Raw genomic sequence first — 26,443 nt, forward strand, 5'->3', positions numbered from 1 at the left:
TGTAAGTGTAATTAAATTCAAAGCTGTAGCTCTATTTTGTTTATTTGTTTACAGTTTACAAAATTGTACCAATTTCCTAAATTATTCTAGGTCTTGTTTTATTTAAAAAAGTTAAAAGACTTATTTCATTAGTTTCAAAGCTTTTTTTTACAGTTATTGTTATTAAAAATTTTAATATTAAAAAAGTATTAATTTTACACTTATAAATGGGGTGTTCAATGCTATAACCAAATAAGTACAATTTTAGTAATTTTACGAAGACTACAGAAACGTACGTATGCTACAAAATCTTTTCCTTGAAATGCAGTAATAAGTTTTGCCCAAGATTGGCTTATTTAAATGTTATTAAATAATTTTGTTATAACACTGAAAAATTTGTGAACATTTATTCAGTGCAATAATGAGATAAGTCCATCAATCGTTTTTTCTCTACAAGTCAACAAATTAATATTAAAGGTAAAGTAATATAAAAACTTATAAATTTAATCTGGCATTTCATTCTAAGTGTTTTCCATAAATTTGAAGACACTATTTTTATATTGTCATGGTTTATATTAAACAAAATTGTTAAAATAACAATTAAAAAAATCATACAAACTTTAAGTCACTTTTAAAAGATTATTGTTGTAAAAATTTCATTAATTTCTGATGGAGAAAGAATAAAAAAATAAAGATTTTTAAGAGTTGCTACCCCTAATGTTTCGTTCGCTAGAACGCTGGCTTTAGTACTTGTAAGTATACTTATTTACATTAAAAATTGTCTATTTTCAAATTTAGAGAAAAAAGAGGAAAAAGGATAGTATTAACATTGCATGGACAAAAGTTTAATGGGTTAAAAATTAAAGAGCTTCTAATTTAAAAAAAAAAATACGTCCACTTCTTAGCCCAAACAAAATCAAAGAAATTCTGTTTTACATCTTTCCAATTTGCGTTTTTACTAACTTTTATATATTTATTTTTCACATAAAATATTACAATGTTCTAACGATGTTGTTGTATAGTTTAGGTTGTCTTTTAATTATGTATTACCAAAAAATTATGTGATTCCAACATAAAACAGATTTGCAAATTATCAGCAAAGTTTAGATCTTTCTAACTCAAAATTCGTCTAATGGGCATTATAGTAATTACGTTTCTTCAAATTATTCTGACAGAATATCTCCGGTTAATAGTTATCGTGCATGTTATAACCATTTATTGTATGGGACACTTTAGGATAGGTATTAAAGTCGAGTTATATAAAAACTTAATCCTCTTTAATACTGGTTTCAACTCACAGCGCAAATTGTTACAAGAATTATTGATGTTTAAATCAGAATAAAAGGTGATTAATTTTTTATACAACTCAACTTAAGTGGTACAATTTAAACGACTAGATTTTGGATTTTTTTGAAAAATTTTTAGTTGCTTAAATTTAACAAAAAAATTAATAAATTGTCAAGTATATCAGCCTACCCTAGCACATATTTTCGACATTTTTAGTTATTTGCATAAAAAATCGGGACAAAAATTTGAAATAGGACTGTGGAGTTGTGCTCTTCTCTTCTAAATGTTTATCAGTTTTTATTAATAGTTTAAAAAACAGAACTGGTAGTAGGAAAATTTTATACCTTATAATTATAGTAACTCCAATAACAATTAGCAATTCGGAAGTAAAATTACCGTTGGGGGCGCCACTGAGCTAGGTCGAAAACAGTAACCATAAATGGCGGGAAAATGTTTATTCGGACATTTTGAGCGTTGTACGAATTTTGGGGCATCACAATTATTACATTGCCTATGCGGAATGATTATTGCATCTTTGATGCAAGAAACTTATGTTGACAAATGAGAGATGACGAGGAAAACACGAATAACGAATGACTGTTTGGTTCACTTTCTTTATTGGAAAATTATTACAAAGACATTGAAAAACCTACCTTTTGGCATAATTTACGTTTAAATGTATCAGTTAATCTTTATTGTAGTTTTGTAGATTTACCGCAGCATTTCATGATTTTTTCAGTGGAAAATTCTAACCTAAAATTCATAACACTTCACTAATTTATTGGTTTCTTGAGCCAAACTTTGTGTTCGCTGTGATCCATTACTTATAATCTTTAATTAGACAACTGTTTGATAACACTTTGTAATCAAAATTTAAATATTTTTCACTTTTTATCCACTTTCAAGTTCCAACAATAAACACTTTATACCATGAAAAACTACAGAACCAAAGTCAACGCTAGTATTTACCACCACGTACTTTTAAAGTAATTCTTTCTATTGTAAGTAATTAACACTATACACGCAAAATTGTTGAACAATTCATTAAATGTCAGTTAAATGTGGCATTACGAAAATTTCTTTACTGTTTTCGACATAGTTCAAAAGTCATCACCAGAGGGTGTCTAGTTAATTTTATTTCCGAATTGTTAACAACTTAAGGTTACAATTGCTAAAATTTTCGCAGTATGTCAAAATAAGTAGAAGACCTAAACTTGTAATCAATAATCAAATAAATTGTAATTTATTTCAATAAACTTAAGACACAACATATGTTTCTATTTGCATATGGAAGTGGTCAAATTTCTAATTATTCATCGCAACAATAAATATTGCGATATACGTTATATTGAATTAGTTATGGGCACAAAAAACTGACAATTCACAGAAGCTCTAATTAATTCATTAATATTTCCTGGCAAAATTATTTTTGTAAGATAACTTATCACTTTTAATTTTACTGACCTATATAAAGATACATAATAAAGTTAAAATTAACATATCTAAAAATATTAATCGAAATAGAATTTTTATTTGCTTGGGAGATGAATAAAACAATACAAATCCACACAAATTGTGAAGACTAATCCAGTTGGTACACCACGTCATTGTGCATAATTAAGAAACCAAATAAAGCCACTTATCTTGAAGTGACTCAACATGGTTAATTATAACGAAATAAATATTTATTTAGAGAAGAGCGCTCAAGAAAAAATTGTCTTGACCCAAACATAATAATAGGTGCCCGTATCTCCCGTTTAATGAATGAAAAAAGTCGCTTTTGATGAGAAAGATCGTCCAATTAAGCGGTCCGAGTGCGTGCATCCGGAATCACGTGTCCGCAGTGGGTAACGGGGTTAAATACCTGGCACGGAGAAGAGCACGAAGGCGCAGAAGGGTATGAAGACGACAAATGCGAGCACCAGGAAGCAGTTGCGACGTCGTAGAGGGGACATGGCGAAGTTAACCACTGCCATGTCCCACTGTCACACACACAGCGGCCCTCTCATCACCAGAGGAGCCCTCAGGAGTAATGTTTTGATCGCGCGGAGAAAACTAGGAAAAGACCGGCTCGAGCTGCACTTGGAGTTGACGACCGTCGGAGCAGTCAGTGACTGAATTTCTACGGCATAGCAGATCGTACTTATGTAAGGACGTCTACATGAGCACGCGGTCGCGAATGTTGGCGATCGGCACCGAACCGCGCCTTCCAGCCGCGCGCATATATTGATCTGTTGGGGTTTGCACGACGGAGATGCTCGCCGGCGGAGGTGTCGGGCCAACGGCGATGGATTCATAAATTAATTGACGTTTTTATTATGGGGCGACACGACGATTCAACCGTGAGATATTGACTCAAAGGGAGGTTGGCGTGTTCGAGGAGTGTGACGGCTATGCTGCTGATGAATTCGGACGGTGACGACAGTAATCACCTGCTAAAGGGGCTATTTTATCTTTTTGCTTATGTCTTCTGACAAAGGAGTAATTGCTTTCGGTCAGAGATGAGAGGAGTGCCTGCCAAACGGTGATGGGTAGTTATTGACTGGTAGATTGAAGCAAAAATTTTGACCGTGAATTGGACTGAAATTCAGACCTGGGGGAGTGGCTATCCACTAGTCGAATTTTAATAGTTTATGAATTTGGCTAACGAGTTTTAATAGCTTGCAGTTAGCTAAGTTTAGGGTTACCACCTGAATTTTTTTTCAGGCCCGGACACCAAAATAATAGGAATAATAACAACAATAACTTACATTCTTACTACCGTATACTCGTTTTTACTCCTGTTTTAATAATCCACTCGTGAAATAATTTACTCTCAAACTCGCTATAGTTATTAATAATGAAATTGCCAAATCACAAGCTTAAAGTTCGAGTGCTGTCGGGTATGCAACGAGCGTTAGCGAGTGTTATTCAAAATTTGTTTGTTGGAACAAATGTGTTTTAAATTAAATTATTTTTTTTATTTTAAATTTAAACGTGTTTTAAATTAAGTTTAAAACACGTTGCTATGTTATAATAATAAAAACACGTTGATGTGAGAAACGTGTTTTAAAATAGTGTTTACAATCTAGGATTCAGATGATATTAAAAAGAAGACTTAAAATGTTGCCAACAAAAAATAGTAGTTTATTATACAAGTAAAAAAAATTTGTTCATTATGTGTGAGTGATGGGTTTCTGAAACGAGTGCGGAGCACGAGCAGCTAATGACAACCTTTCTTTACGTGTATAATACAACGTTTTCTCTTATAGGTGCTTCGAGAAATTTTTGTTAAATTTTTTCACCGATGGAACAAAAAAAACACCAAATAGAATTAAAAAATCACCAAATGGCTACTTTATACTATGGAATTTTTGCTGTATACCTTTAATTGAAGAAATTTATTGGTCACCCTAAATTCGGGTACGTGATGTAAATCTACTTTCTCAATCTTCCCTTTTAGGGCAATATGAACTACTTTTATATCCAATTTTGCCACTGACAATTGTTTATAAAAAAACAGCATAACTAAATGAAATAATGAATACCATAGTAACCACTTGTAGAATAAAGATGTACTACCTCTGTTAGTATCTAGGGAATAAGCAACAACATTATTATTCGAAAATAAAATTACCGTTGGGGGCGCCACTGAGCTAGGTCGAAAACAGTAACCATAAATGGCGGGAAAATGTTTATTCGGATATTTTGAGCGTTGTACGAATTTTGGGGCTTCACAATTATTACATTGCCTATGCGGAATGATTATTGCATCTTTGATGCAAGAAACTTATGTTGACAAATGAGAGATGACGAGGAAAACACGAATAACGAATGACTGTTTGGTTCACTTTCTTTATTGGAAAATTATTACAAAGACATTGAAAAACCTACCTTTTGGCATAATTTACGTTTAAATGTATCAGCAGTTGTTAATCTTTATTGTATTTTTGTAGATTTACCGCAGCATTTCATCATTTTTTCAGTGGAAAATTATAACCTAAAATTCATAACACTTCACTAATTTATTGGTTTCTTGAGCCAAACTTTGTGTTCGCTGTGATCCATTACTTATAATCTTTAATTAGACAACTGTTTGATAACACTTTGTAATCAAAATTTAAATATTTTTCACTTTTTATCCACTTTCAAGTTCCAATAATAAACACTTTATACCACGAAAAACTACAGAACCAAAGTCAACGCTAGTATTTACCACCACGTACTTTTAAAGTAATTCTTTCTATTGTAAGTAATTAACACTATACACGCAAAATTGTTGAACAATTCATTAAATGTCAGTTAAATGTGGAATTACGAAAATTTCTTTACTGTTTTCGACATAGTTCAAAAGTCATCACCAGAGGGCGTCTAGTTAATTTTATTTCCGAATTATCTATAAGAGGAAACAAATGACTATATTGAGGCATTGTTTGTTTTAAAATGACATAAGAGTTAATATTTTTTGTGCACGAACTTAAGTTTAATTAATTACACTATGTGTACAACAAATTTAAAATTTGTTTTTGGATTTTTTACAGTTTTGAATTTAAGACCGTTTGTAAAGTTGCGTAAATAAATTTCATGCTATTGTCTTTTCGTTTTTGGAACTTACGTTATATTTTATTTTTCATTAGAACAAACTATGACATTAGATCAAATAGGTCCGAAAATATAAAACAAATGGAAGCAAAAAAAGATTTCAATTTAAAGAAATATAAAGACATATAAAAAACACCTTCTATTAAAATTATGTTTGCAAAAAATGAACATTTGATCTATTTTTTTTTTCTTCCAAAGTGAATTACTCTTTGGTATAGCAAGGTCCTATATAAACCTATATAAACCTTTTCCCATGTTCTCCGCTTATAGCACCCAAACTTTCCGAAAAAAGTCCAAATGAGAATGTCCAAATGACATTCTGCAACTTTCCAGCAAATTAATTATGAGTTATTGATAGTATACAATTTTTTATTGCTTTGTGAAAACTTGTCGAAGCAAATTTTTCTGCATTATTCAGTTTAGATTACAATTATCTTAAGGGAAGCATTTAACATAATTCGAATTTTACACTGCCATCTTGCACTCATTTTCTTTTATAATAATGACATAATAAAAAAATAAACTTGACAAAATGCAAGCTTTTAAAAGCAGCGTGAAACAAATATCGTACGATCATTGTTTGAATGCTCTAGTACAAAAAAATGTTCATAAACAAAACCTTTGTTGTACATTGTTATTAAATGATTGATTATTTAAATTTTCATGAATTTCAGAAAAAATCTGAAAAAATCACATGCGGTTAAACGCTGTTTTCTGTGTGATTATTTTTGGAATACAATAAAAACATAGTTTTAGCGAATGTAACTCGCATTTAAGGAAGACATTACCATCAGAGGACCTAAAAACCTCTAGTAGATTTAAGAACTTGTTGGTTTCTTAGACTGATATATGAAAAAGGTTATAAATAAAAAGAGAGTTTATATTGAGATATCCATTACTCTTCCTTCCGCCACTCAAGTGTCAAGGTCTTTATATTAGACTTGTTTTAATCTGAAGAAAAGGGATATTATACCTTCCCTTAAAAAGTCATTTAAATGGACAATATAGATTCTATTTTTATTTATAACCTTTTTCATCTAGTAGATTTACATATATTTTTCAAAACCGTCAGGAAAATAGAACTTTCCGTGGTTACTTGGAATCATGGAAACCAGGTTTCCTTGACAAGGCAAGAAAACACTTTTGTGCCTTTTTACGATAATACTTTACCTGACTCGTTTGAAAAAAAATACAAGAAAACATTTCCGTGCCTTGTCAAGAAAATACTTTACAGACTCTTTAGATAAACATACAATTTTAAAAATTATTTTAAATTTCTTTTAAGCGGTTTCGGGGTTTCGGGAAAAATTGTCAACATCATATCAAGAAAGTGTCTTTACAAGTGTCGGCTATTAAAATACTCGTATAAGTAGTACCACTATTTTCCAGGAAGAAGAAAATTTTCACCATTAAAACTTACTGTTTTGTCTTCATTTACTTCACCCACTTTTAAAATAATAATACCTTATACATACTTTCGGTTACTTTCATAAAAACCATTGTGGTACAAATGACTAACCAATTACCAATTCCGATGACAACTCATAAGTGCGATAAGTATAAAAGTTAATGCCAAGATTGAGAAGAGTACGCCATTTGCACCCCAATGTTTTTTATGAAAGTAAATCAAAAGTAATAACTTTATGTGCTTGCTTCCATTCGAATTCGAATCTAATAAATACCTTATATTAAAGGCCAGCCAATACCCTGAAGGTTTGTGGAATTATATTGCGGGATTTTATTGAAACAAACAAAAGAAGTAACACATTATATTTACAATATCTAACAATTTTATGAAAATATATTTTTTACATTAATAATTAAAGCAATAACATTTTGGAATAAAATGTTTTAAATATATTTTAAACTAATTGTTGATTATGACATATGTAGGTAGATATAAACAAAACTTGTTTTTCTTAAGCAGGAACTTATTATTTAGCTTCAGATTAACATGACAATTATTTATAATTCAATTTACAAATATTATTAAATTTTAACAACGGTTTTGGAAGGATAATTTGTCACTTTGGCCAGAAAACGACCTGGGTATAGAAAATCATCATCAAATAGATGGTATACAGGCTGGTCAAGAATAATTGCTCACTAAGGGCAGATTTTACAATCGTCGGATAACTTTATCCTGGGGATAAATTTTAAAAAATACATTAATGTAACAATTGTAAAATCTACTCTTATAGTTGGCTTCATGATACTCTACTGCATTGTGCCGGTTTGTCGAAATAATTTCTGAATACTGTTACCCCTGCCAAATGTAGGAATTGAGACTTAATTTAATTTTGTTTTTCTCAGTTCTTTTTTACTTCATGTGTTCAGCAAATCTAAGGTTTGTCTTAATTTGTATATGTTTATCTTTTTCGTTGTTGTGTGTTCCTGTCGATGTTAGATTTGAACCCTTCCACAGATTATTTTTAACGGTTCTGTTACTTAAAACAGCATTCATTAAGTAAACTAATCGGCACAAAACAATGAAATTTGATAAGCAACCATTTTTGAACCGACCGTATAAGAACCATTATATGTAATAGTTAATATGTCTAAAGTCACCTATCAGAATAAAAATTAGAATATTTTTTTAGCTGCTAAATGGACGAATCACACAATCTGTATAAATTATAAGGGTTAACTTGTTGATCTATCTTCACATGCTAAATATATATGTATATGGCCAAAAAAAAACTGAATCAGATCATTTCAGGCGAAATTGAACGGCGGAGTTCCAAGTAAAAAAAGTCCTAAAAGATTAATCAAAGATGCTGGATTATTATTTTTTAATTTTTGTTCAAATTATTATGCAACATAGCTTAGGTACATTGGTACATTTTTTCGATGCCACCTGAAACGTGTTAAAGTTTCGCTACGTTTTGGATTCCTAAATTCAATTTCCATTTTTCTTGCAGGATAACAGGAGTTCGGTCCTGTATCCGCTTCAGTCAAGTCAGATGTAACCTTTATTTAACTTTTTAGACGTTCAAAAAACTGTTGTGTTGGATTGCAAACCAGTCATCCACAAAATTTATTATGTCTTTACTTAAATTAATGAACTTTTTATTTCAGTTTCGGGATAAAATGTAGGTAGGTTATTCCAAATTGAATATGAAAAATAATTTGTTGGCTCGAATTTTTGTAATCAGTCGAAGCATAACATATTTGAATGGCTTATTTTTACGAAAGAAAATTTCTTTTGAAACAAAACCATTTGTCAATAAAATGTTCCCCCACTGTTTTTACTCTCATACTATGAATTTTAACTTTCACGAACTCTATTATTCGTTAGGTGAAACTACATGACAGATTTAATAAAACGCTGGAAATCTTAATAAGATAAGCTTTTATTCCTAAATTCCCAATTAAATTAATGTATTGTACAAACAAACAGGAAAGTTTATTTAAAATCCTTCTCCGTGTTATGAAGACTTTGAACTCCTACAAAAATAAATATTTCCATCAGCCAAGTTTCGTAATTAATTATTTACTCTACTACAAATACCTTGCTCGTCAGGACTAAACTTTGAATGGTAGGAAGAAGAAGAGGATGGTCTTGACGGATAATTACAACTTTCAGAAGCATTCGATTCCAAGTGTAATTCCGAACTACTTGCATTTCTGTCATCTACTTCTGAAATATGCGATATCGCACGCAAAATCATCCGTTTCAGTTCATTTTGATTTTCACGGGATCGCAAATTCTTAAGTTCGGAAACTACAAAATCTCCGAAGATTTGGAAATCGTCGATTGGTGAATTTGATAATCTTGTGGATTTATGTGGTGTAAAAACTTCTCGCGGAAATTCTTTCGTATCGCTTGGTCTTTTCAGACTTGTTACTGGTTTCTCACTCACATTTTCGAACACATCCTCAGCTTGACTGTCGTCCTTTTGAGTAAAAATTAACACAACACAGCTTAGCACAGTTTTGCGAATTATTTACCATTTCCATTGATTTGGAGTAGGAAAAATCGCCACGGATAAAACCCATCACATTGAAAAACTCCCATGAGCTCTGGAACGTTCCGTTGGCATCCGGTGCTTGGCTTTGTCTCCTCGCAATTTTCCGGAGTTCTTGGTGAAACTGCGTCCGCAAGTTGTGCAATTTTCTGTTGATTTCAATATCGTCGGTGTTAAACCGTGCTGCCAAGTCTGCCAATAGCTTCTGTTTTTTGGTTTTGTTTCGAAAGTCTCTGTGCTTTACGTCCCACAATTCGGGCCGCGATTCCCACTGCGAGATTAATGAAAAAATCTCTTTGCGCGTCCACGTTTTCTTCTCTGCCATTGCTCTCAAACGCAACTTGCTCACAAATCACTTACATACCTATGTAAATGAAACACGTGTGCACATATTCAACGAGTCGACGACTGCTTTCTGGGAAGAGCTCTCGCAAGTTTATCGTGTCGATATGCTCTCAAACAGGGTCACGCAAGCGCAGATTCTATCTCTCGCAATAAGTGTAGACACTCAAGTAACGACCTACAGAGAGCAGCAACAAGCCGAACATTCCTGAATACGGACTACCGCACATTAAGGGCCGGTTTATAGAATGCTTTGTTAAAATTTGAATCGTTGTTAAAACTTAACAACGCGAATGGACCAATTACATTTGTTCAATTTAATCACGTGATCAGTTAATCAAGCATTTAATTTTGCATTAAATTAATGACGCTTCTATAAACCGGTCCTAAGTATTTTATTCAGTGGCGTATCAACCTATTTTGGCTGAAAGTTTCTCCCCGATCGTTGTTTCTATACAGAGTGTTTATTTAAATTTTTACTTTATTAAATATTTTTTACGGATATTGATAGCAAAGCAACATTTACCTAAGCATTGCTTGTTCACAGATGACACAATAAGGTGTAATAATCAATTTATTGCAACTATACTTAAATTATTTTAATTATAAGCAATTGTAGAAAATATTGAAAAAAATTTCAGCCATGTAGGAAAATAGAGTATTTAATAGAAAACGCTAAATTTTAGTTAGAGATACATTTGGTAGAATCTCCCTGTATATGCCCACCAAAACTTTTTTAAATTTTAGTGTTTGATATATCATTCGTTGATGCTTTTCTTTTTTTTTATTAATTTTGCTAATTGTAATGGTGAGAAGGTATCACAATGATTGTAAAATTTTTCTCTAATACATGCTTATTGTCTGCTTATAATAATTACTAATGACATACTTAATTAAAAAATAAAAAAACAACAAAGTCTTCAAAGTTTCTTCTGGCTTTCTTGTTAGCAAATACTACTATATTATAATTTTGTCAAAAGTGAAGACAATAAGCACTTTACTTCTGCAATAGAACCTTTAATTTAAGATCAGATAGTGTAGATCTACGGTAGTCTTTTATTATTTTTAAGCAAAAATTTTCAACAGAATTACAAGAATCGAAAATAGTATGTCTGTATCAATATTATTCACCTTCAATTTTTTAGTAAGTCCAAGTATTTTTTATGGTGTACTTACTACATCTGGACACTTATCATGTCAGACACGGAAGTGTCATAATGTAAACAAGAAGAAGAATTTATTAATTAATAGGAAACCTAGTTACAATAGTTAAAAATAAATAAAAAATTACATTAGTGGATAAAAGTCACACTTATTGCACATTTATCTTCACATAATCTTTGATTTTTGATTTAAATATAGATAGAGTACCTGCATTTCTAATATTGTTTGGTAACTTATTATATTCATTAATACCCTTAAAAAATAAAGATAACATTGTTTGTCGGTAATTTACACTTTGAACATTAATTTTGGAAGAATCCCTAGTCTGGTAATTGTGTACACTATTTCTGTAAATAAGATATTCACTGAAATACTCTGGTACTCCAAGCTTAATTATTTTATATACAAAAATCATGGTAGAATAATACAGTCGTTGCGTCACAGAAAACCACATTAGGGCCGATAACATACACTTTATAGGTGTTAAGCGGTTACATCTTAAAATTATACGCATTCCTCTATTCTGAAGCTTTTGCAGTTGTACAACATGACTAGGTCGTAGCAGGTACATAAGTGTGGCACAATAATCAAAATGTGGTTGGACAATACAATTGTAAATTAAAATTCTTGTTTGCATTGACACATGCGTAGATATTCTTAAGAAAAAAACAATTTCGTCCTAATTTTTTTACAAACATAATCGAGATGACTCTCAAAATCGAGCAAGCTATCTAGGTAAAATCCTAAATACTTACATTTATTAACAAACTCTACAGTTATGTTATATATGCTTAAATTAAAGTTGGCAAAATCAATTTGGTTGTATTTATATTTAGTTGTAAAAATTATAACTTTAGTTTTGGACACGTTTACTTTAAGTTTATTTGTGTTAAAATATTTTTCAAGTATTTCGAGAGCCTTGTTCATTTTTTGAATACATTTATCAAGATCAGTGTCATAGCATGCTACCAATGTGTCATCGGCAAACAAATTAACAAAATCACAATCACAATAGTTTACAATGTCATTAAGATAAATTAAAAATAAAAGAGGGCCAAGAACGCTACCTTGTGGTACACCAAATTCACTAGACACTTCATCAGACAAAACGTTATTATATTTAACTTTTTGTTTCCTGTCTGTTAGATAACTTTCAAACCATTTAATGACATTACCCCCAATACCATAGCACCGCAATTTAGTTAATAAAATATTTCTATCGATAGTTTCGAATGCTCTTTTAAGATCTAAAAAAACTGCTACCACATATCTACCACCGTCAATTTCTCTTTTAAATTTGGTAACAGTTACGAAATATCACAGACTTTGGTGCATCACAGGTAGGTTTACTAATGAGTTGTTTTAACGTTTTCCACATTTTTTTTTGGTGAATGTTTATTATTGTCGATATTCTCGTCATCACAGTATTCTTCAAATAATTCAATAAATTGACGACAGTTACCACTTGGCGACCTATAGACACAGCAGATCTTAATTTTCTTGTTTTTAAGATCAAGATCAAATTTCAAGCTCCAATAATTTCCTTCACAAACTCTGGTATCAATAGACGAAACCTTCACATCATTTCTCACATACACCATCACACCTCCAGTGTACCTATTTGAAGAATCACACCTTAACACATTGTAGTTTTGTATTTGAATTTCAACGTCCTTAATATCTTCTGTCACTCTTGTTTCACTTAATATTAGTAGTTTTGGCTTCACTTGATTCACTAGAACAACTAACTGATCCTTATGCGGCAGGAAACTCTGAACATTCAGATACAATATGCAAGGTTCTTCATTTGTCTCTGGAGATACTTTCTGATTCGTGTAGGTTATTCTGCTTTTTGGGAAAAAACTGATATCTTTTAATCAACACATCTTCCGGCCAGTTGTCTGGATTGTACAAGTGTTCCAGAAGCCGACGATCTGTGATAATTTTAAACGATATGCTCCTAGCATCATCTCTTCTAGTAAGTTTCTCTACTTCAATAGTCTCATTAGGGAATATTTTGCTTAAATAGTCTTTAACCATCTTCTTCTTTAGTTGAGTTTTCGAAATTTCCAGCGTAAATATATGCCTTCCTATTTGCTGCTGTAAGACCTGAAGATTTCTCTGTATTAGCCTTACCACGCACACCGGACCATTTTTTGTTTATTCGTCTTTTTGACTGTACTTGTATCCAGCCATTAGATGAGCGGTCATTGTCCCTTTCTACTTTTTGTATATCGAAATCAGCTGTCTTCACTGTTGAATTATTATCGCGTAGTTTTTTTGGTCCTACATCGATTAGATCTTTTTGCTGTTCTCTCCTCGTTGTTAAATTTTTACTAGGAACAGTTGTCTTCAATTTACTGCTGTTGGTGTTGCTGACGAAATTGCCGACACAAAATCAGAATGAATGACTAAAAAACTTGTTGAAAAACGTATATTTAGTGCTGAAAATACATTTTGAAAAATGTCTGACAGGATTCCATGACAGAAATTGCAAGATATTTCCATCTAAATGTAAATTTTTTGTCCGACACTTGACATAAATGTCTAGAGAAAAATCTCAGATGTAAACGTACCATTAGTTGAAAGACAATATGTCCATGATTTGGAGTAATTCGCCTTCTAAATTATGATCAATAGCTTTTTAAATTTGAGTCGACTTTGAGCATTTTTTTATTCCCGTAACTGACAAGGAGCTCAAAAATCCGAATTCTGCATTAATCTATTACTCTCCAAATAAAATAACTACCGTCAATATATTTTGCTCCGACCAATATACGTTTTTATTATTTTTTTGAAGAAAAAATTCTTTCTTAACATTTTGCGCTCATAACACGCCACTGATTTTATTGGTTGCTTGAACAGACGTCTACTGAATGATTTGCAATGAAAACGAAAAATCAAGACTTTTTTCTCTGTCATCTACAAATTAGTTATAAAACAAAAAATAAACAATTGTTTTAGGTGGGACGTTTATGAGTTCAGATACAAAGTTTCATGTCAATAAATAAGCGTTCTATTTACGTACAATTTACGCGATTAAAATATCGTTGATATTACAAAGGATAACAGCACGAAACCTTGGAAGGAATATTTGTTGATGTTTACGACCCAAAAGATTTATTGCTGCGGTTTGAGTTCAGCTCCTTGCTCGCCGGCCGGGTTTATAGGGGTGTCATTCTTTATGATCGTGATTGTACCTATTACAGTTTAAGAAATACAGAGCGCAATACTTGGTAGGAAGAAACAAGAAAGAGCAAATCAAAAATGCAAATGTGTTAAAGCCATTCAGAAATGAAAGACTTGACCATATCTTTACTAGACAGTGGGTGATAAGTTTTTTTTTTAATATCGATAATCGATACATTAAAATTATCGATAAACATAGATTAAAATCAAAATATTGATATATTATATTAAAGTAACGATATTAATCGATATATCGATCAAAATATGGGTGTATTTTTAGATAAATACCTAATAAATCTTACTTTTAAAATTTCAAATTTTAAAAGTTAAAGTTTTGTACTTACCTATAGTTATCTACCTAATGTTTTTGCAAAAAATGCTCGGACCCGTCGATTTTTTTGAGTTGGCAATCCTCAACTGTTTTTGGTTTACATTACATTTTTTAGTTCTCTATTCAACAAATGTAGAACTTGCAAAAATAAAATCTTGTACGGTATATTTTTTGAGAATATTATCTATTTTTTAAGGTTTTCGTTCAAAAACAGATGAGGTATTCAACACAATTTTCCTACTAAAAGAAAAGATGTTAATTTAAAAACATCAATCGACGAGTTTGGTCGTTCTTTACAAAAAACTGCACAATTAATTTATTAATTTAGCTCCTAACTAAACTAACACGGTATTATCAAAAAATATCGATAATTACCGATTTTTTTCGGTATTCTATATATCGATAGTTATCTAGATTTTTATCGATATATCGGTAAAAATTCCCAGTGCTACTAGGTAGTGGTCATTAAAAATTGCATGATCTAACTATAATGTACTTAATTTCACAAGCTAGGTGAACTTAACACTTAAAGTTAAATTAAAAAAAAAATTTACTATGAAATCAAGTTTACTTCACTTTAGAGTGCCTAAAAAATATTGCTGCTTGTCAGTCAATTGAAATTTGATAAAAAAGTTGCTAGTTATGCGAATCAAGAAAGTTAGATGGACATGATTTTAATCTACGAGATGTGCCAAAAATAATATTTTTTTTAAAGAAAAAAAATAAAAATTTATAATAAATTATATTGTTTTCGTTGCCATCAAGCTTTTTTTTTACCTAAGATAATCAATATTTTTTTAATTTTTGCAATTATTTACTGTTATTTAATAATATTGTGACAGATGCTTAAAACTAGAAGGAAATTATCTATCAAGTGGTGCAAAAAATACAGGGTATCATTTAAAACAAAGAAGTTGACCAGTCACAGATTTGAAATAAATATCATTTTAATTTAAATTGATGATTCAGATTTTGTCATTCCATATTTTTTAATAAATAAGTATGTATTACTTTTTTACAAACATAAAAATGTTAAAAGAGTGCAAATACCAAACTGAAACACTCGGTATATTATGTTTCTTGTTATCTAACAACATCAATAATACCTACCTAAATTTTTTGAAATAAATGTGAACATGCAAATGCTATAATTATTATCAAAACGACGACAAAGATTTTACTCACACAATTGTACACGAACTTTCCTACACAGGTGAAAAAATGCAAGAGTAATAAATAGTAAATTAATAGTAATACAACCTGTATAAAATAAGTGGTAGGTAAAACGAAACTGAATAATTTTTATAATTATGTAAAAACTTAAAGATTTGAAAACAGAATCTTTCTCCTTCATTAGTAAATTGATAATTTTGTTATCATTTTTTCTTCTTTCATCTTCTTTCAACTACTTTTTTTACCTTATTTTCATTTTGAAAAATTAATGTTTTATCCAAGAATATGGTAAAGACGTTGGCACTACAATTTGGAAGCTGTAAACATTTTCTCAAAAAAGTAATTTTCACTCGTACTCCATTGGTAATCTCGTTCAAATATGATCTTTCTGTTATTACTGTTATTAGGTAATTGTTTTATATTTAAACTGATTGTCATGTATTATTATTTTATTATTTATTATTATTATTTTTTACCCCGCGTAATTTCTTTCGCTGAGTCGGTTTTTTCAGTCAAAATTTTATAAATCGTTCTCCGAAGCTGAAAACAAGTGCATTTTATTTTTCTACTTCCATCTAATCTTGGATCAGTTCAATCTTATATTAATTCTTTTTTTTTTTTCATAATGGGACATAGTTTCATAAATTCCATAGTTTTACCAATCACAAATTTTTCCCGAGATTTTTTGTTTGTAATTTTCTTTGTAATAAGTAATTGAATTGTTGTAACAATTTTAATTTAAGGAAAAATAGATATGCCAGTGTTATTTATTATAATTAATCTGAACACACATAGTGATCATATCATTAAACACGTCGGTTTATGTGACGCCTGTGCCAGCAATCGTCTGTCAACAGTGAGTGACAATTGAATACAAAATTTAGACATTTAAATTTGATACTCAAGATTGCCAAATTAAGATTGCAAATTTTTACCCAACCTGACGACAAGAATCGCGGTCTTTATCACCAAGTAGAATTCTATGTAGTATAGGATCATTTGAGAAATCAAATGTGGTTATCTAAGACTGATGGTCTTTACCCATAATTAATTTTTTTCTTAAAAAATGCTAATTTTCAAAGGCATAAAAGTCATCCCAAAATTTGAAAAAAAAATTGAAAAATTTTCGTACTTGCTGACGAAACTATTATGACTCAAACTATTAACTTTGGGTTTTTGCTGTAGATTTACTTGATTCATACGAGTACATATCTTGTATTTTTATTTTTGGTATTCGGAAGTAAAATTACCGTTGGGGGCGCCACTGAGCTAGGTCGAAAACAGTAACCATAAATGGCGGGAAAATGTTTATTCGGATATTTTAAGCGTTGTACGAATTTTGAGGCTTCACAATTATTGCATTGCCTATGCGGAATGATTATTGTATCTTTGATGCAAGAAACTTATGTTGACAAAAGAGATGACGAGGAAAATACGAATAACGAATGACTGTTTGGTTCACTTTCTTTATTGGAAAATTATTACAAAGACATTGAAAAGCCTACCTTTTAGCATAATTTACGTTTAAATGTATCAGCAGTTGTTAATCTTTATTGTAGTTTTGTAGATTTACCGCAGCATTTCATGATTTTTTCAGTGGAAAATTCTAACCTAAAATTCATAACACTTCACTAATTTATTGGTTTCTTGAGCCAAACTTTGTGTTCGCTGTGATCCATTACTTATAATCTTTAATTAGACAACTGTTTGATAACACTTTGTAATCAAAATTTAAATATTTTTCACTTTTTATCCACTTTCAAGTTCCAAAAATAAACACTTTATACCACGAAAAACTACAGAACCAAAGTCAACGCTAGTATTTACCACCACGTACTTTTAAAGTAATTCTTTCTATTGTAAGTAATTAACACTATACACGCAAAATTGTTGAACAATTCATTAAATGTCAGTTAAATGTGGCATTACGAAAATTTTTTTACTGTTTTCGACATAGTTCAAAAGTCATCACCAGAGGGCGTCTAGTTAATTTTATTTCCGAATGGTATTTTTGGTTATCGGCATATTCTCAAATGTCAGTGCTTTTCAAAGAATTATAAAATCGACAGAAAAATATCTAAAAAATTCTTACCGAGAGCTATCAGGTACTATTTAAAGACAATTAGTTTTTAAATTATTAACGTACATTAAGAAAAATTGTTTTGCGTGTTCCGTAAAAATATTGCGTTAGCTACTCACTTAAATGTATATTTAACTCTCGTAATATTTATAAAAAAATATAAATATTGTTTATACCTAGTTATAATTTCTATTATGAGTCTAAATCACGGTTTTCTTTCTAATACATACATCTTCCGGAAAGGCCAAAACCATAACTGCTGGCAAGCTTTTTTGTGTTAACTAGTATTGATAAACTATAAAATATTGATGATTCAATTATTAAACGTACGCTAAATAATAATCATGGAAGTGGGGGAAGAAATAAAATAATAATTAACAATTCAGTTTGTTTGTGTTGTTTATTGATTTCTGAAACAATTTGTATCTACATTTGTAACGCAAAACTAAATATTTTGACACTTACTGCTACCAATTATTATAAATAACATGAGATCGAAAATTAACTGAATTAGAGCAGGCCGTGTCTGCGTAATTTTAACCACATGTCAAAATTTGACAGATAGTAATTTTCCAAAAACTAATTCCTTCCTAACAAAAAGCCTCCATTGTAGACTATTTTAACAAGTGAAAAAATAGGGAGTGGAAATATTCATTTAGTGAATGATCCCTAGCAGAATTTCGAAAAAAAAATTCTCAAGAATTTTTAAAACGGTTATTTATGTATTTATGGACATCTCCTTAGTCTCCTGACTGTTTTTTGCAACACAATGGTTTGAAAAGAAATGTGGCTAAAGTTACATTTCCGTTTCATGGCTTGCTTTAATTCAGTACATTTTAGATCTTGTGGTATATTTAAAAGATTCCGACTGCCAAAAAAGAAAAAGTTCTGCGGTTTAAGATATACAATTTATTAAAAGCTCTGATCCTGATGTTTCATAAATGAAATAATTTGCAAACTGGCAAAGTTCTGGTCGATTGAAATATTGACAGATTTTTTTCATGTATAACAGAGGAACTCAATTTGGAGCGTTCTAGAATTATATTGATTTTGTCTTGTCGCTTGTCATTGTTCATAATTAACGACTGTTGGGAAAGTTCATGGAAGTTTTGCTGTTTCAACTAATTTTTGGATAAAACTTAAATCCTTATAGTCGCAGGTCTGGATCCGGTCGTTATTCTTTTGTTCTTCTCTTAGTAGTCGCAAAAACTTTAAAAAGGACTAAACTGGCTTTAGCAAACATTTTCCACCAATTAGCAATTTGCAAATTGAAATTATTGTTAAGATAAAAAAATCTTATTTGCATTTAACTGGGTGTTAACCTGTGGCAAATAAACTTTATTATTATTATCCGCATCATTCAATTCAAACCCATTTAACCACCTGCGGTTTTACTGCAGATCAGTAAAATACATACCTACACTGCAGGGAAATAAAGTAAAACGCGTTCCTACAAGTCATTCTTAAATAATCGGAAATAACGAGCGAAGCTCGTTCATCATCAATGCCCAATCTACAGAAAAATGATGTAACCATCACAGTTTTCTTCGGTAGATAAAGCTTGTCTCTTTTGTAGTAAATTGTAGTTTTTATCCGTACGATTTTATGGTTATTCCAAATCAAGCGAACAAATCTACAGGAAAGACAAGATGTCAGTGCAAACATCTCTAACCCTATTATAATTTGTAAACTGCTTATGTGGTAAGATTTCCTATTCCTAGCATTTGAAGCTTATCATGTAGTATTAATCTAAGCAATGAATCTATCTATCCCTTTGATGTCTGTCTGTTTATACATTTAATCAGGTTTAATAATGTTCAGTGAGTGAACTTCTACATAATGCCGGTTTCCGGTTATCTTAAACCAAAATCCAATATCCATCCAGTCCTGTCATTGTTTACGACACGAGACAACTTCTTGATATGAAGCTAAAGTGTTTCAGGTTTTGACAGAAACGATCGTAATATTAATTGAGTTCTTTCACTAACTTGTCTGGTAATAATGTTTTAAGGTCACGAATTCAACACGCGGAACATTGATTTTCTGCAGGATATTTACCCAATATTGTTTACACAGGAACTGAGGAAGTCGATGGTTTTGTTATTTTTATTTTTTAATAAAGAGTAATTTATTCTAACTGCGTTGTTAGGATAGGATTTGTAACTTTTATAACAAACAATATAAATTTCAACATGTCAACTTTTGTTTATAAGGCGATAGCGGGACTCGGTTTTGAGCAAAATTCTCAAAAAAATAACACGAGAATGTGCCACTTATTTTTAAACCGCCCTATACAAAAATTTTTCAAAATAAATTTAGGTCAAAAATGTTGTTGTTATATTTAGTTTATTTGCGAGATTTCGCTAGAGAACGAGGACGAAGCATCAAGTTAAGTCTAGCACTAAATATTTTTTAGAGTGTTTTAGCACATTTTCCAATCAGAAACCTAATTATTTGGCAAAATGTCGTGAGAAGTAATTCATGAACTTACTAAAATGAATGAAAAATGAATTATTTTTGTCTTTTTTGAGAACTTGAGCTTATTTTTTGAGGTCAAAACAATACTTTTAAGATTAGTTTTACTAACACTGTCTGGAAAATCACGAAATTTGCTCCAAATGATTGACATTTTTACCTACCGATTTTGTGAGTTTTACTGAAAAATTAATGAAATTCACGAAACTTAGTCGAATAAAACACACTTTTTTCTTTTCCGAATATTTTGGTATGGTTTACAGCCTGCTGTAAAATTTTTTTTTCAAAATTTTGTAAAAATCGAACCGAAGTTTAAATTCAGACAGAACATTTTGTCAGTTGTGACTTTTCCGAATTTTTGATCTTGCTTTTTTAACACCTCTAGAATTAAAAATTAGATTATGTCAACCAGTTTCCAGACAGATTCATTTATTGTACAAGAACTTTTTTCAACAATAAATTCTGTATTTCTTAAGCATTTAAGTGCGTTTTAGAGCAAAAATATGAGTCTTTCCGAGTTTTCTCTACAAGAGACGGAAAAATCATTAATTTTAATTCAAAAATTTCATATTTTTGTCTTTTTGTTTTGGGTACGTTGTTTTTGCCAAAAACACAATTATCTTAAAAGCAGACTCTAAAGTCACCCAATTGTTTTAAAATGTGTATTTTAACCTTCTTAGAGTCTTGTTAAAGTAAAAACTAAGCTTTTTTTAATTAAATGAACTTAAATTATATTATTGTATATAATGTTATCTTATATCTTTTTTGATCGAAACTGATTTATTTAGTCAAAGTCAAAATACACCTAGAAATCACAAAATAAAATTACAATTGATGTTATAGGTTTTCTCTATTTAGCCAGTTTTTGAGCAAAATTTTATCAAAAATAAAATTGTTGAATTAACAATTTAGATTTAAATATGTTGCTGATACAAATCGACAAATCACCAAAATTAAGTTAAAATAAACTACAAACGTTTGCTATTTTCTCTCGAAATATTTCTCTAACACTCCTTGAAAAATCATCAAATTTGATCAAAATTTATATTAAGTATTTCTTATTTGAGTCGAGTTAATTAATTAGCTTTTGAACCTGAATTTATTTATTTTGTAAGATTTTCTTGAAACGCGCTTCAGAAAAATAAAAATAAAATAGAACATTGTTTCTCACGATTTTCTTTGTTTTTGAAGGAAATTTTGTCACAAATAAGCTGGAAAATGACAAAATTTTTAAAGCTATTTTAAACAAGTGTTTGTGTTTCTTACCTAAATAAATGGAGCTGAAAAATTACCTAATTATTGGGTCAAAACCCAAAAACAACATTTTTCAATTTTTGTGTTTTGTTGAGGTGTTTTAATTAATGCAGAAACATAATTATTTTGCAAAAATTTCTAAGAATTCTAAGCCAAAAAATTGCCAAAAATTTAATTAATCTTCAATTAAATTCTAAACAAAATGGAATATGAATCAGTGTTTTGCTGTGTTTGGTTGTTAGATATAATTATGGCAAATTTAATGTGAAGTACTAATTAATTAAATTTAAAAACAAACAATTTTTATTCCTTGACTTTTATTCTCTCTAAATACTATCGAAACGTCAAAACAATTTGAAAAATTGTTTTATGTGTCCTAATAAACAAACATTTTCTTTATTATTCAAAAGAATGATAAACAAAATGTCCAACTTTTCTCAAGACTAGTTTTCGATCTGTGATATATAATTTATGACACGATCCAGAATGAACTTAAACCACTAGTGTTTAAGGCACGAACTAACGAAGCGAGAGGGTAATGCAAATATGGAAAAAGCTTACAAAAAATTAGACCAATTGCTAATTTTTGGTTACATATTTTTCTGTCTTGACCCTCGCCCATAACACATACACTATCGGACAAAAGTAAGGCAACATGATGAAAAATATACAAATATTGGTATTTTAAATTTTAAGAGTTGGTATTTACCTTCAATTTAATTTTATAATAAATGTTTAAAGATATTCTTATTCGTGTTGAAAATGGATAGCCTGTGGGTAATTATTATGACATACGAGTACTACTAGCTTGAAATATAAAAAAGCCCGATATTAATGCGACAAAAGTAAGGCAACATTGTCAGAAAATATTTTCAACTCAAATTTTATTTGATTCAACATTTACATAACACTACCCAACACTAAAGTTTAAATAAATAGAACGAAAAATTCAATAATTTATGGCATAGCCGTTATTAGGTATAATTTTTTGGCACCGTCTGGGCATTGAAGAAATTAATTTTTGAATAACATTTTCATCCAGATTTGACCACACTTCCTTGATTTTATCTATCAAAGATTACTTGTTGGGAAATCTTTGTATCCGGATTCGTCGCTCTACCTCTTCCCATAAGTTCTCAATTGGGTTGAGGTCTGGTGATTGGGCAGGCCATTGCAAAACATGAATATTATTATTTTGGAACCACTCACTGACCAATGCAGAAGTGTGTTTGGGGTCGTTATCTTGCTGAAAGATAAAACGAAGAGGCATTTTCCATTCTGCATACGGCAGCATTACATCTTGGAGTATGTCCCTATAGATGAACCGATCCATATTACCCTCAGTAAAGCTCAACGGACCCACACTATTCCACGAAAAACACCCCCACAGAAAAACGCTACCATGATCATGTTTAACAGTGGGTGTAACATACTTGGGGTTGAATCGTGTATTAATTGGCCGTCTCACACGTTTCATTCCATCCGAATTAAATAATTTGTATCGAGTCTCGTCACTAAACAGAACTTTCCTCCAATCTTGCACTGTCCAATTCTCTTGCAAATTGAAGTCTGGCGCGTCTATTTCTTTCGGAAATCAAAGTTTTTTTAGCAGGACGTCTACTAAAAAGCTTTGCTGCAACCAGTCTTCTTTGAATTGTTCATGTACTAACTCCTACTTCCGGTATTTCCGCTGTAATTTTAGATGCAGATTTCCATGGATCGTTTTCCGAAATCCTTTTAATGCGTCTGTCCATGTTTATAGTGGTTTTTCGTGGTCTTTCCGATTTTGGATTATTGTTTAAATGTCCTCTTTCGTTGTAGCGAATAATTATTTTAGACACGCTGTATCTAGGCAGTTGAAATCTTCTTGCAATATCCGCTTGTTTTTCATTGTTTAAGAAAGCATCTATCACTCTTTCATTCAACTCTTTACCAATTGGAGTACCCGTTGGCATGGCTCTTGTTGCACAAGACGAACTGTTAATATTGGCCTAACAAATTTTTCATTATAACAACATTTTTTGCAAAAAATCTAAATGTTGCCTTACTTTTGTCGTTATAAAATAATACTTTTTTACACTACAAGTCAACAAAGCGGTTTTTTTCAACCTTAATAAATAATTACTTGACATTAATGACAGTAGCTTCCTTTGATTTTTTTAGTAATACCATAGTTTGCCCGATCATAATTTATTTACATTAGATAGACATTCAATTTCTATATTTTTCAAAATGTTGCCTTACTTTTGTCCGATAGTGTAAATACTTATTTCTTGAATGAGACATCAAAAAATAGCGACAAAATCAAAGAAAAAAAAAGACAAAAATCGAAAGACAGTTCAGTGGCAATGATAAACTCCACCAAAGCTGCGTGAAAGCTGCTATTTTTGTCTAAAACGTTAAAAACTTTTCTCTGAACGATTTTTTTATTGTCCGAAACACTTCTACAGAGTACAAGTTTAAAAACGTTTCAGAAGTTTGCATAAAAGTAAAATATATACAGGGTGCTCAAAAACTGGCGCACCAACTCAGTGGCACGTTATTGAGAAGCAAGTGCAGATTACGGGAAAAATGTTGAAAAAATTCCTAAAGTCATATTTAAAAAAATCTGGAGCTACAAACTTATTGTGTTAACTTCTTTAGCTTTCATTATTTTTTGTTTTTATGTTTCATACCAGGTAATCGTTCCGTAACAAAACGATGAATAATTATTTTTAAATTTACTATCAGATTTTAGCAGTTTTTTTAATTAAAAAAAATTAAAATTCATCCAAAAAATCACAATGTGTAGATGTGCCAACACTGGGAATTATTTCCTAGGAAACCGTTTCAAAAATAATTTATTTTTATTGTTGCTCAAATTCTATTGCGATCATGACTGTTAGACAACGTTGCCACATATCATTTACCTAAAATTAGTTATTTATCAATAACTTTAATACAAAGAATTTTTTTACTATTTTTACCTTTATATGTAACCACTTTTCTACCACACACCATTGAGTTGGTGCGCCAGTTTTTGAGCACGCTGTAGATAGGTAGTTTTTTTTCATAGTGAATTGACCTCATTTGTAATTTTGTTAATAATTAAATTGCATGTTTCTCACTATTTTATTATGTAACGTCTGAATTCAAAATGCGTCCTAAAATAAGTTTAGTTCTTCTGGTTTCCAATTCTCAAAGACACAAGAACTTCTAGATAAACGTAATAAATAATATAACTTAAACTTACCACATTGAAACTAGAGAGTAAGACTAACATCATTTAAGGTAGAGTAGGACTAATATATTTTCATAAAACTTTGAAAGCCTCTAAAGCAAGAGTATGTACAATGTTTTGTTACACTTTACTATTATGCTCCATTACAACTTTAGAAAATTTTACTGAAATATCGTGCTTCTTGTTGAAATGTTTGGTGCACGTTAGTTTATTATACACAAAATTCTAAAGCAAATTCGAGCGAAACATAATTAGACTGTTTCTAAATATAAACACTAACTGCTTCGTTTATCAAATTTATTTATTCATAATGAAATAGAAATAATAAAACGTTGTTCATTAACTATAACAATATGTACGATATGATTCTTAATGCTTTCATCTTAACATATGCAAAATAAAAGTAGTTACAGGCAGCAAGAAATATTATAATTAACAGCACGCATACCTAATATACAAATGACTTACTTTCTGTTAATATACGATAAAATTTGCATTACATTTTGTATGCTCATTCAACACCATTTTTTTTGGTTGTAAATAAGAGAACATAAATTACTTGCATTAGTGGAGGTCATACCACGCGTATATTTAAGTTAATGAGATCTAAAGATTATTTATGAGACAAGTTTAATAAAGTTACATTACCAATAAATGTAGTGCACTACACTAGGCATGAAATTAACAGGTGTTAGTTTAGTTAGGCTTTAGCTGATATGTATTAGCTCTTTGAGTGACTGTAGGAAAGATGTATGAATATATGTGTTATGTTGTATGTCTTTAGTTTTCTTTTAAGATATCTGGAATAATTTGTTTACATCTATGAAAACAAATGTGGCTCCATCTGTTAAAATTCAATGCCAAAGGCATTAGCATAAAAATAAATTATTGTTCAAAGCATCGGAAAATCCTCGTGCAATTTGCGTTTTTGAATAGGGAACCTAATTACGGAGATTATGAATACTGCAATTACAATTTAATGCCAATATTACAACTTTTATGGCATGGAATTTAATGCAAAAATAAATGCTTTTGACAAAAATGAAAATTATTATAATCCAATCTTCATAAAAAAATTCATCGTGCTCGTAATATCTAAATTAAAACTCGAGCAAAGTTAAAATGAAAAATAATGGTAGCTTTTAGAGCAATTACAGGTTCCATAAACAAAAGAAAATTCTGTCATGACGGATTTCTCTACTAAATCATCATAATCCTTTATAATTTTTTTACTCGCTGGGCTAATTAAGGCTTGTACCGGATGAAGATAATGCGAGCTGCCGGCTGTACCTTAAAATATTCGCTCTATTCTTTACGTATTATTGTCGGGAGTAAAATATTACGAAATATCTTAACTTAAACCCGTTCTAGGTTTAACTTTTTTTTAGACGCTGCAAAAT

At 30.5% G+C, this 26,443-nt stretch overlaps 2 protein-coding genes across 2 annotated transcripts in view; both read right to left on the reverse strand.

The window, feature by feature from the left end:
• The window catches only part of Mgat4a (alpha-1,3-mannosyl-glycoprotein 4-beta-N-acetylglucosaminyltransferase a), a 125,907-nt gene extending 122,481 nt beyond the window's left edge, over positions 1-3,426 (reverse strand). The window contains exon 1 of the mRNA XM_008202385.3: positions 3,131-3,426. Within this exon, the coding sequence (XP_008200607.1) occupies positions 3,131-3,242 (112 nt within the window). The 5' untranslated portion in view covers positions 3,243-3,426. The remainder of the gene's footprint in view (positions 1-3,130) is intronic.
• A 5,756-nt stretch (positions 3,427-9,182) lies between these two features.
• LOC103314973 (uncharacterized) lies at positions 9,183-10,272 on the reverse strand. Its single transcript, XM_008202377.3, has 3 exons — positions 9,799-10,272; positions 9,359-9,743; positions 9,183-9,294 (listed from the first exon to the last, which is right to left on the reverse strand). Exons 1-3 carry the CDS (start codon positions 10,138-10,140, stop codon positions 9,254-9,256), a joined length of 768 nt encoding a protein of 255 aa, XP_008200599.1. The 5' UTR covers positions 10,141-10,272; the 3' UTR covers positions 9,183-9,253.
• Between the last annotated feature and the right edge of the window lie 16,171 nt (positions 10,273-26,443).

This window comes from Tribolium castaneum, chromosome 1, assembly GCF_031307605.1.
Source record: "Tribolium castaneum strain GA2 chromosome 1, icTriCast1.1, whole genome shotgun sequence".
Classification (NCBI taxonomy): Eukaryota; Metazoa; Arthropoda; class Insecta; order Coleoptera; family Tenebrionidae; genus Tribolium; species Tribolium castaneum.

What these genes read in the sequence shown, in the direction of transcription:
- LOC103314973 (XM_008202377.3), bottom strand. Translation starts at nt 10,140, where the DNA reads ATGGCAGAGAAGAAAACGTGGACGCGCAAAGAGATTTTTTCATTAATC. An exon ending in ACTCCAAATCAATGGAAATG is followed by an intron (nt 9,744 to 9,798) that starts GTAAATAATTCG and finishes TTTACTCAAAAG; the next exon opens with GACGACAGTCAAGCTGAGGA. An exon ending in GTTTAGTCCTGACGAGCAAG is followed by an intron (nt 9,295 to 9,358) that starts GTATTTGTAGTA and finishes TTATTTTTGTAG; the next exon opens with GAGTTCAAAGTCTTCATAAC.